Source organism: Microtus oregoni, unplaced genomic scaffold, assembly GCF_018167655.1.
Source record: "Microtus oregoni isolate MIOR12 unplaced genomic scaffold, Mior012 000018F_ref0000195, whole genome shotgun sequence".
Taxonomy (NCBI): Eukaryota; Metazoa; Chordata; class Mammalia; order Rodentia; family Cricetidae; genus Microtus; species Microtus oregoni.
Window position 1 is genome coordinate 11673073 of NW_024543077.1, and position 13255 is coordinate 11686327.

At 35.7% G+C, this 13255-nt stretch overlaps 1 protein-coding gene across 1 annotated transcript in view; it reads right to left on the reverse strand.

Annotated features, from left to right (window-relative positions):
* Window positions 1-13255, reverse strand: part of LOC121459013 (semaphorin-3A) — a 307174-nt gene that overhangs the window by 135488 nt on the left and 158431 nt on the right. Inside the window, exon 5 of the mRNA XM_041668475.1 lies at window positions 9199-9261. Coding sequence (XP_041524409.1) covers window positions 9199-9261 — 63 coding nt within the window. The remainder of the gene's footprint in view (window positions 1-9198; window positions 9262-13255) is intronic.

The window sequence follows — 13255 nt, forward strand, 5'->3', positions numbered from 1 at the left end:
GAATGTGTCCATATTCCAAATAGGTCCTCGAAGAACTAGTTAAAGGAGGCCCATAGCATGACTCTAATCCAATCTACTTCATTTTATGCAAAGAGGAAATTTCGCCACACAGGGAACCATCAGGGCACGAGAGAGTCAAGAGGAATGAGCCTGCAAAGAGGCAGTATGAGAAATGCTTAGGACCGGGCCAAGGGGAGGGCTTCAAAGCCATCCCTTCCTTGCTTCACTCTTTCACATGACTGGGACAAAATAAGTGTTAGTTGTTTCCGGCTACCGTGTGGGTTTGTGTTACGGTGTCCAAGGGAACAAACACAAACACAAAAGAGATTGTAGGCGTGTTGGTTATGTGAAGATATAAGGGGCTCGGTCAAAAGACATTTATAGTTACTAGGTTTAAAATCTTTAGCTAAATTAATACAAATATAGTGGAACAGTTCTGCTGTTGGTTAGTTAAATTAAGGTTTTTACTTCATATAAATTAGATGTTAAAGATATATTACACAACTCTCATTTTCCTGCTTTTTAAACAAGTTTTCTCCAAATAATTTAGAAAAACAAAATATTTGCACACATGTATGTTCATGTGTATTAATGCATATATACATATATACATGCTAACTTGTAGAAATAATTTCTTTTTACAATTATACTTAAGAAATTTACAATTTGTTGACATTTATTCATGTTCAATGACAATTTTGCTTTCTTTAAAAGTATGAAATATCATTTCATTAAAGTTCAGATAAACTTAATGTCAAACCAAATGAAGTTATAAATATAAAATAGAAACAATATTGGGATAGTTATTTTTATCCATCAGTGAGTGAGCCATGGGCTGGAATTATCCACACCGTCTTCTGTTTTCTCTGCGACTGTGTGACTAAACCTGGAATTAATGATACATCCCAACAAAGTAAATGAATGTATTCGTTCATTTGTTATTCATTTCTCGTTTTGGACTGTTTGTTTGTTTGTCTTTTCTATACATAGCACCGGCTATCCTGAAACTCACTACCTGGACCATACTGGCTTTAGACTCATAGAGATCCCCAGCCTTAGCTTTCCACATGTTGGGGTTAAAAGCCTGCACCACCAAAATCTATGGTTATCCTTTCTCAGAATACGCATGTCAATATTGTTTTGACTGTTTCCAGACTACTTAACTCTCACCCTGTTTTGCAGCCTATACCATCCCAGACCTTATGGCAACAACCCAAGCATCAGTTGTTCATGTTTGCTGAAGACATACTTTAGAGACTTGAAACTCACACTTGGAGCCAAACAGAAGCAGCTTTCGTAAAACTGCTTTTGAATAGGAATGTGTACCCATCCATCTTCTGCTACAAATATGACTAAATTTTATTGGTTGGAGTTGTCATGGAATTCTAACACTCCCACAGGAGACGATTCTCAAGTACACCAACTCTTAAGATAGTGGGAGCCTCTGGTCATCAGTTAGATAAGCAGAAAACACAGAACAGAACAAAATAAGACAGACAAACAAACAATAGTAACAACACAAAGCAGACACTGGTTTTTAACAGCCACAAAGAAGTTGTGCTAGATCCACTCAGGGAGCTGGATTACATTTCCTAGGCTTTTCTGTGGTTCGCGCAAGGTTGCTCATCCTGGAAGTGTGTCTTCTATATGGAGGCATGCTTCCATCTACAGCCAAACCTTTCAAGGCTCTACACTGCTGACCTCTTGTGAGTTGTTCTCCTAAGTGTATTGGAAACTCATTCCCTTTGCCAGGCCTCAAATTTTACTTTAAGGCCTGAGATCCTGTCTTCATCCTTGTCTAGCTGCATGTTCTATAAGACCTGAGATATTAGCTTCATCCTTGTTTAGTGTCATTTTTTCTCTTACAAGACCTAAGAACTTGGCTTCATCCTTGTCCAGTTCCATGTTTCACTTCTACGAGACCTGAGAACTTGGCTTCTTCATCCTCATTTAGTTTCATTTGTTTTTCTTTTACAAGACCTGAGATCCTGCCTTCATAAAAAAAAAAAAAAAAAAAAAAAAAACCTCTTCTTAAGCTTCTCCTTCCAGCAATTGACTAAAAAGGATTTGATATAGTGAAAAGTAGTCCTTGATCCTCCTTGACACTTGTTTTGTCTACTTGACTTTAGCTTTCTTCTCTAACACCGATTCCAGCATCCTCCTGCTCCTTCAGGTGCTGTTTATGAGTCAGAAACAGTAGCTACCCATCCGTAGATTCTTTACCACATCCTACCATTGTATCAAGTTTGGAATCTTTAGTAAATTCCTTCCTATATACCAGTTATTTGTCTGTTCCCTGAAGAAATTCTAGGTGTTGGTTATCTTATTACCACAGAATAACTCATTTCAAAATGCCTGCCTAAAAGCTGATAATAGAGTTGACCTATTTACTTCCCACACACATAATCATTAATTGATAATAATTTATGTATATGATGGTTCTTAAGTGTATACTGATGTATAGAATAAAAATTATAATAATTTTGAAATTATCACAACATGTTGCTAGAAGACAATTATTTTAGCACCTCATAATGACATATATAAATATGAACATATATATATAAATATAATTTATATTTAATATCTTGCAGTATATGGTAAAATAAAATATACTTAATATATTCAGCTCTTACTTGACTATTACTGAGAAGTTTCCTCAGTATTGACCTCTTAACATACTAAAGATAAAATTAATATCCTGTGGTACTAATAGCTATATTTTTAAAATAGAATAATGTTTGCATCACATTTTTCCCCAACCTCTCATTAAAAGTAGTATGTCAACACTAACATTAAATGAGGCAAACAGAACTTTAGGAAACTTTTATGACATTTTGCAGATGTGACGGTGATTAATTTTATTTTAATTTTTGAATCAAATTAGATTTAAAAGGAGTCTAAAGTTGACTCTAGCCTATTTATCTTAAGACATAGCTTATTATCTTTAAAGTCAAGGTTAAATCTACAATGTGATGGTCAATGTATCCATGGATGGAATTTGAAATTCATTTGTATATATTATAAGGCATGTGAGAAACAGAATATCAATTGTAAGATCATCTTCATTGTTAACAAAAACTATAATCAATATGGCTGCAAAATAAATATGGTTCCTGAGCCATAGATAATGCCCTTATTAATCATAGAACACAATAGTAATAATATCAACATCTTTTGTACAATTCTATTGTGGCCCTGAGCAGAGGGCCAGGTAATATCTGCCTAGAGTGGATGGTCTTATAGAAGACAAGTTAAATTAATCTTAATGTTTTAAGATGGCCGAGTTGGATAAGATGCTACCCAGAAATACATTTAAGCTATTATATTGGCAAACAGTGTTGCGATTAATACAGTTTCTCTGTGGTTATTTCGGGTCTGGGCAGCCGGGAAATGAAGGAGCAGCTCTCGCCTACGGGTACACTTCTTGTCTAGTCACTAAGGCTTCTAGTGCCTAACTGGAGAAGGAAGCTACTCTTATCTCTCAAGGCTGTTTGAAACCAATCACTGGCTTCTGTGGGGGGATTTGATTTTCCAAGGCTCTTTACTCCAAAATCACAGTTGAAAACAACCTGTGACATAGGCAATCAAGGCTATCACTCAGATGAAAATGTGAGACAAATATACACAGATGTTTTGGTATTTAATCAGCCCTTATAATTTTTGCAGTCTTCAAAATAAAAAAAAAATGCTGTATCCCACTGGCAAAATTTTAGCAAGCCTCCAAACTTCAAAATATTAAGCAAAAGTGGGCATTTTGGTATGTATATGTATGTTACAAGTAAGACTTCAACTGTGTGATTTGTCAAAAATTAATGCTTTTTAGGTCCTACCAGCTGAGTCACTTTGACATTGCTATTCTGCACTATAGCTGCAAACGCTCATTACAGTTAAGAAAGGGAAAAGAAGCTCCCAAAATCTGCAGCCCGTGGTCCAGGTGCATGGTGCTACTCTCTGAATCGTATCTGGGAAAGAATTCCGAGAATCTGCTCCTTTTGGTTCCCACTCAGATGGTTGAAATTTTGATTTCCAATGATGTTCAAAATATTTCTAGCAGTCATACGGTTGCCATTTGGTTTTATTGAAACAGTGCAAAGAGAGATGGGTTAGTAGGATAAACAAAGAGGATTCAGAGAGCTATTGATTCAAAACAGATTCTTTCACCAGCTTAGAACAAATTCATTTTGCATTTGCAAAGTATGGTCAAGAAAGTTAAGCCACCCAGAGAAACATACTGTGAATAACACATTACATTTAACACCTTGGCAATACAAGAAAATGAGAGTAGAATGCAGAAGTCAAGAGGCACAGATCATATTTTATTTTTCTCATTAGTTTACTGTTCTAATGCCAAATATATTAGATATTTTATCATCTCTCCAATAATAGTTATAGTAAAGGTTATGATTGTGTTATACCTCTACTAGAAATATTGCAGAGATGTTCTAGTTTAGGCCTGGCACTTCAAGGAAAGAGGTGTAATAACAGAACGACATATTTTATCAGCTCTATTCACTTTTGTAAAAGAAGAACCTTAAGCTCAGATTAATGTTGTAAGAAATGTCATTTACTAAGACATGAATGACAACTTATCCAACTGTGTGAGTGTGTATGTGTTTGTGTGTGTGTGTGTTAGAGAGAGAGAGAGAGAGAGAGAGAGAGAGAGAGAGAGAGGAGAGACAGAGAGAAGACTGGTTGCTTCTTTACCAAAGCCTTCACTCTGTGCAATAGTTGCTGTTAATATATGTGTGTTGTGAATTGTAGCAGAGTAAAGGGGTTGAATCTTCCCAAAGGCACAGGAGAGTAGGGATATGGCTACATTTCCATCTGAGGCTATATCCAGAGGCAGAAGCTATGCCAGCTCAGTGTAATAGCATGTGGTTACTTATGCATGATGATAAAATTTCAGACAGAAATCAAGCATTCTTTTGACTACTTTTAGAATGCTATATTCTCAAGGTGTATAATATTACCAACTTTTTTGTTTGACTTTTCCTCCGGCATTCCACACTGAATTGAGGACTGAGAAGACACTACTTTTCCAAGATGGCTTGTTTCAAGATGTTGTATTTTCAAGGGACTTGTGGCAGCAACCAGAGGGGAAAGGGTGGCCCACATTTTAGAAACCACAGAGCACACACAAGGAAATTATAGTTTACTATTTTTGTAAATGTGAAGGTCAATTTTTATTGTGATTCCCATTCTATCTCGAGGTCCTGATGGCTCCACACCCACAGGCTTCACCCTTGTGGTTTTCAGTACAGCAAGAGGACTTTGAAAAGAATTACTGTCCGCAAATCCCCACTGACTGCTATTCCTCAAGATACAGTACAGAATTTCCACGAAACTGCCCAATGGTTCCTGCACAAATCAGGTGTTGAATGAAATATACTCTTTCCTCTCAATCTTTCGTTCAGATTAGTTATTTATATTAGTTCTTAAAATAATAATGGTCTTTGCTTATGTTTATCCAGACAAGAACGTTGCAAATCTTAGCAAGTCATCTATTCTTTATCTCAAAATCATATGTAAAGAAAAAGATTGGGGGCCGGGCAGTGGTGGCGCACGCCTTTAATCCCAGCACTCGGGAGGCAGAGGCAGGCGGATCTCTGTGAGTTCGAGGCCAGCCTGGTCTACAAGAGCTAGTTCCAGGACAGGAACCAAAAGCTACGGAGAAACCCTGTCTCGAAAAATAAAAAAATAAAAAATAAAAAAAAAAAAAAAAGAAAAAGATTGGGGAACGGATATGTAAATTCAACTTTAAAAATAGCAAAAACAGTGCATCCAATAAGCAATATATACATTGTGATAGTGCCTAAATGAGGTTGAACAACAAATAAAATCAATTGAAATATAGTCTTTTTGCATAAACATACTTTTAATATCCAGACAAGGAAAGTCAGTATTAAACAGCCAGGTGCATTAATCAGAATAGTATGGAACTTATTTTAATGTTGAGCAGAACTACAATAAAAACATCTCATTGAAATAAAATTATCATGTTTTTATTTTATTAAGTAAAAATAACTGGGGAGAATTAAGAAATTGCCTTACTAAAGCATATAAAAATATGAAGGTGCATACTCAGTATGCTGCTGCGATTCACTGATCTTCCTAGTGTCAGTTAGACCAAAGTCCCTACTTTGAACTTGTTAACTATAGAGAATGGGTGGACCTCAGTGTGCCTAGAAATGGCAAAGTCCAACTATTCATTGTTTTTTCACTCTATAAGATCCGCAAACATTTGTAATGAACTTTGAAAGTCTGAGGTTGGTCTCCTACAGATGCACTTCTGAATTTAAGATTATATTATGCATCAGGACACTGCAAGAATGTGCGATTTTTGATTTTTGTAGTAGCTGAAATAATTGCATGTGAACAAGAAGTCAAATTTCAGATGTCAGGAGGGAGGGAGGAAAAAGAGAGGAAGGGAGAGAGGAGAGAGATAGAGAACGACGCCCGGGACATGTTGAGATGAATTACTTTGGAAATCTTATAAAAGTTCAATAGAATATTCTTCCACCATGAGAATCAAATATACTGATTCATTCATGTAGCTGAATCTACTCAATACTTTGTAATTGCATTTAGTATATAATTTAGGTAACTTGTCAGACAAATATTATTAGCTTCACTGTTCTGACAAAAACAATTTGATAACCATAGACCGCTACTGTGGTCCAGACCATAAAAGAAGACTAATCAAAGTTTTCACTCACTGTATAGAACTCCATTAAATATAGCAATAATAACAAGATACCATTTTTGTTCCATATTCAGCATTAATTTACTAATAAATAATGTCTCATTTTCATAGTAAGTCTACCTGTGCTCTTTTCACTGCAAACTGTTTGTTCCTGGAGTTAATATCTCCATGTGTCCAGAGGAGAGGGACGCTGGCCACAGCACTAGTGGTGGTCAGCTCTGCTTTGTGGAAGAATTCCGCATCAGATTTTTCTATCGATATCAAGGCTATTCCCACGCTTCTTGTCATTCTTGTGCTGTTGGTGTGTATTGAAAGTGTTTGTTATTGTGCACTTGCACACCTGTGTGTGGAGATATGCTCACATGTTGATGTGTATTGAGAGTGTTTGTTATTGTGCACAGGAGCACCTGTGTATGGAGATTTGATCATGGTTGGTGTGCGTTGAGAGTGTTTGTTATTGTGCACAGGAGCACCTGTGTATGGAGATTTGATCATGGTTGGTGTGCGTTGAGAGTGTTTGTTATTGTGCACAGGAGCACCTGTGTATGGGGATATACTCACGTGTTGGTGTGCATTGAGAGTGTTTGTTATTGTGCACAGGAGCACCTGTGAATGGAGATGTGCTCACATGCTGGTACTTGTACAAAGGAAGGACCGTGGTCCACATCAGGGTCTCATTGGTCTCTACCTTCGTTATTTGACATTGGGTCTCACACTGAACCTGATCTCAGAAGCCAGATGTCCAATGAGCTTTTAGTATCTGCCTTTCTTTACCACCGCAAGCCAGGAGCCTGGGAGTACTCTGCCACTTTGGCTTTTGCTTTGAGCCACCAGGATCCAATCTCTGTTGCCCCTTGTTTGCGTCGTAGACACCTTAGCAACCAATTCATTTTCTCAGGTCAGAAAAGTCATATTAAAATTTAATTTCTTACATAAAACTTAAAATGTTAAAAAAATGAATGAATTGGTTTTGAATGAGTACTCCGAATTTATTTGCTGGTCTAATAAATAGGATATTGTAGTTTATAATTAGCAGACTCTGACTTCTGATCTAACTCCATCCAGGTTTCTCTGATTTCTCAAGATTTCTTTGTGCATCTCCATATTGTTTAGTTTTAACAAAAATTCCATTAGAAAGTTTAGTGAAACATCCTTGGTCCCTAATATCTCCTCTGCTTCACTACCCCATAACCCTGTGTGCTTATCACTCTGGTTTGTCCTCAGAAAGAATCCTGTAAACTCATTCATGAGAATTCCCTTTAATCTAGGAGTTTTATCACAGCAACCCACTCCAATGCTCATCCTACTTCCTGACTGTAAATCTCTACTTGTCCATGTATTCTGACTGAATTCTGATTTCTCCTCCCATCTACAAATCCAACTGAGTAGGCCTTGGCACCTCTAAATAGTTTCACAATTAATTTTTCCGTATATTGCCTGTATTTGGCAGGTAATTTGCAACGACAGACTTCCAGTGTCTGTTAATAAACAGATACATCAAGGATGGTGATTTCTGTGCCTTTTGTTCCTCAATCCATCTTCCTCCAGCAGGGGACAAGGAATTCACTGATTTACCAGTGAATGCAAATCCTTCCTCTATATTTTAGGAAGGGCTGACAAGCAGATTGTCATTTGTAATAACTGCTTACCGACAGATGCGTGTCTTACGAAACATGCAGCATGAATTCTTTCTACATGCTGGTATTTAAAATAAATAAGACCTTTAGATAGTTCCTTGTGTTTAAGTTATTCTGAAACATTGATAAAGCACAAAATAGAACATATAATTTATAATGAACTTATGGTAATCTTTTTATTGATGCATTTTAACTCTTTATGGTTTGTTCAGATTTCAAGCTATACTTCTAACATATTGTCAACTTAAATTTATTAACAGTTTACCTAAAGAAGAAATAGCCTTAGGTAAAGGAAACTTACCTAATGGTAAAGGGTAAAACTCTTCTAGCATTACATAATAATGTTTGATTCCATAGTATCTAGGATACTGTAAGCTGCATAGTCATTTTTAAATATTTATTTGGAAAATAAAAGAAGGAGTGAAAGACAAGAAACAAAAAGTAACATAAAAAAATGAAAGAAAAACAGAATGTAATGTGCAAAATGAAAAAATGGTAATTTTATAATGCCGACAAAGGAAAAAAGCCCTCACTCAAGAGGAACAAGTATCATTGCTATCAACTGACACATTCAACCCTACCTGCACAAATCATTTGATAATTACTATAAATTTGTATGATGCAATATCACATTTTGGTAGCTAATCTCCTTTTATGTAAATCACTACTCAAATTATATTTTTTAAATCTTATTTTCTTTGTATAAAATTATGTATGTTTACATACTAGAACAATATCATTTATTCATGCAGAAGTTAAGTACAAAGTAAAGGCTGATCTTCAAAAGAAGAAGAGATCATGTAATCATGTATTACTTAAGAAATTATCCCAGTAATTTAGCAGATTAATGCTTACCTGTATATCTTTGCCAGCCCATTTGCATTCATCTCTTCTGGTATAAGACACTGGCCACACGATCTAAGGACAGAGAAGAATCATTTTTTTAGGCCAAGTAAATTTGTCGTACTTTATGATCTTTTTTGTATTTGTTTGGGACAAAAGGGAAATAAATACTATAGGGAGGAATAGCTCAACATTTCTTTCTTTCTTTGAACAATAGCTGAGAAATTTCTGTGTATTGAAGTCATGTATTCTTCATCAATCCACTATTTTTGGCTCTGTATGAAATTAGAGTTGGAAATCAATTAATGTGATCGATAGAAGGAAGATTGTAGTGTGGAAAGAGCTGCTGCCCTGGGTGGGAAAGAAATGTCCGACTGGAAAATATGGGGATCTAGGTGAAAATTGGCAGAGTACTTCCCCATGCTCTTCCAAATTTCTTAATATTATCATGAAGTAGTGGTTTTCAAAATTTAATGCTAGGAAAATCTGAAACTATCACTCTAAACCAAATTCCAGAATGACATGCTATGCTATGGTGAGACCTGAAATGTTTGGAAAACACAGCTTACAATGTAATTTTTCTTTTTTGCTCTCTCTCTCTCTCTCTCTCTCTCTCTCTCTCTCTCTCTCTCTCTCTGAATTCTCCACTTGAAAATAAAGAATATTTAAGAATAACAACCTATGTTTTGAGAATATATAAGTGGAAACAAAGAAAAACTGTAGCTCTAAAAAACAGCTTCTTTGACTGGGCATAGTGTTCCTTAGTTATAATCCTAGTCCTTGGGATGCTGAACCAAAAAGTCTTGCCTGGGTTTCATATATCTTGAGTTCAAGGCCAGGCTAGTCTACATATACATAGTGAGTAGAATAAGCCAGGCTTACATATCCATAGCAAACCAGGCCAGCCAGCCAGAGTTTCATTTACATAGTGAATCAGGCCTCTCAGTGCTACCTGTATATATATCACTATATATCACTATACACAGGTAGCACTGTGTATGTGAGTGCGTATATATATATATGTGTGTGTGTGTGTGTGTATTCAGTAAATATACAAAGCCTACACATAAAAGTGAGATTAGTGTTTTCTATTTCCATCCATTTGTATGCAAAATTCAAGAAGTCCTTGTTTTTTACTGCTGAGTAGTACTCTAATATGTATACATTCCATACTTTCTTCATCCATTCTTCCATTGAAGGGCATCTAGGTTGTTTCCAGGTTCTGGCTATTACAAACAATGCTGCTACTGAGAACTCAAGAACAATGGCGCTGGGTTTTGATCCTACTGCATGTACTGGCTTTGTGGGAGCCTAAGCAGTTTGGATGCTCACCTTACTAGACCTGGATGGAGGTGTGTGGTCCTTGGACTCCCCACTGGGCAGGGAACCCTGATAGCTCTATGGGCTGACAAGGGAGGGGAACTTGACTGGGGGAGGGGGGGAAATGGGAGGAGGTGGCGGGGAAGAGACAGAAATCTTTAATAAATAAATAAACGGAAAAAAAGTGAGTTTAGGTCTTGATTAGGCTACATATACAGAGTGAGTCAGGTCAGACAAAGCTACAGGTGCATAATAAGCCAAGAAAACCATGACTATGTGGGAAGACAGTGTCTTGCTAAAACCAAATAACAAAAGTTACTCAAAACCTAAACTAGTTAAGTGTTCTTGTGTGTGTTTTAATTCTTCTTTTTGCTAATCTGGTCACGATAAGTATGACTGGTCGTTCTTATGCAGTAGAATATATCTTCTCTATAATAGCAATACCAATACTCTCATCCAAACTTTTGTATAAAAATTTACAAATTCCAAGAACAATTTCGCTGGGTCTTATCTGTACTGGGCAGAAGAATTTATTCCTCTTCCCTCCGTTTTCTCTTCAAGTAATATTTGTTCACGCCAGGGGGGAATGTCATGCATTAAATAAAAATCCCGGGTCAGTGGCAGTGTATTATTTATGCGTGCGGGAAAGCTTTCAGCCTCAGGATGATTGATCACCACTCATCTGAAGTCTCAAGATAATTCACTGCGAATGGTCACAAGCTCCGGCAAAGTTTGAGATTTTCACCCCGGGAACTGGAACACCAAATGCGGCAGAGTTGTAAACAAGGGTGCAGGAGTCACTGAAATAACGTGGCACCTTGAGAAATACATTCTAATTTCGTGGCACAAAAATGATGTTTAAGAGGATAGTGGCGGTGCCATAATTTTTTAACAACAAATTCTTAATGTAAGTATTCTCTTTTAGGGGAATTTCTGTCCCTAGGTATCTTTGTATCTAAATTATAATTGACATCAAGTGCGTTCCACATAATGCAGTCACATAGTGCAAACATTTAAAAATAGTACGTTTATCATCTTTATCAGCCAGAACATCACTCTGAATCTTGACATTCTAGAGGTGGCAGTGCAGTCCTACGACCCAGCTGCTTTCAGGTTGGTGGCTGAGGTCAGGAAGATTTTCTTTTAAATTTGAAGTTCACAGTGGATGAGAAAAAAATATAATGTTACTCTATCCTACAGTAAACTAAGATTTATAGACTGTCACAATGAACTTCTAACTAAATTGTGCAAAAATTAAAGATTTTATTTATATTTATGTATAAATATATACTATAGATATAAGGTGTTTTTAAACTATTTACATATATGCTAAGGTATTTTAAAGCTTATTTTGTGTTTTTTCTTTCTGTTCCATACTAATAAAATAATTTTTGTATTTATATTACATTTCATTTTTTCTTTTCTTCCAAACTAGCTTGCTTCCCATGTCTTAGTTTTCTCCTCTGTTATTTAAGGTGTGTTCATGTGAAGGTGTGTATGCTGATGTATAGACACTAGAAGTCAAGATTGCGAATGTTTCTTAATTGCTCTCCATCTTATTTTTAGTTTGGGTCTATGGATCATGAACTCATAGATTTGCCTAGACTAACTAAGCAAGTTACTAGAATCCTCTTGTCTTGGTCTCGTAAAAACTAGAGATACAGGAGTGCTCTTTGACCCTGATTCTTTACGTGGGCACGGGTGACAGAACACTGGTCATCATGGTTGCCCATCAAATATTTTTTTTGATGAGATATTTACCATCCATATATTTGTTCTTTACAATGATTCTATACTTTTTTCTTTTTTTTTTGATGAGGATTGTATAATTCATATTTGTTTGTTAGGTGGGGATTGTATAATTTATGTTTATTAGATGGGGACTGAGTAATTAATGTTTTAAGAAACAGTTAAATTTGTGCATGTTTACTGAGTTATTATTTCATCTTCATTATCTCCAAATCTATATTTTATTATTTATTTATTCAATGATTCTGAGAATGAAATGCAGAGACCTGTGCATACGAGGCAAGGACTCTATATCATTAATATTTCTACCCTCCTTATTCATGTTCATATTAATCATTTAGACTAAATGGATTATATTCATAATTTTCAGAAAAGTATTCCTTCTCTGATTCCTCAAAACCAAATAATGCATTTTTTCTCCAAATAGTGGTTGGCTCAGTGGTCACCGTTAAGTTAACACATTTAATTTTACTGCTGCAAGGTCATGAACTATTTAGGACATACCACAGCATGTCCTAAATGCATAAATATCATAGAATGTCCTAAAGAGTTCATCACATTATTAATTATAATTGGTATGTTTTAGTGATCATTTAAACATGGCAAAAATAGTCAGCTAAAATTGAGTCCACTCCTTTAAATAAGGTGATATAATTAACAATTATTGTTTTATTAATGAGATGTCTTAATCTTTGAAGAAGATATTCCGTTTTATAATATGAATTTGAAATTCAAGGGCAAAATCTGTAACAATAATAATATGACAATATTCAGGATCTTTAATTTTTTATTTATTCATTGAATCAATTATTGTTAGTAACAGTCTAACCAATAGAAGATACTGTTATGTGTGTGCTGAAAAGTTTAGGGCCTGTGATAACTTGGACCCATGCTATATGAATATATGTCTCTTGGATTTGTCTCACTTATAAAATTGTAGGGATTTGATTTGATGAATTGGTTCTTTTAAATTTTAGACAATTTATTTCATTAGTAAAAT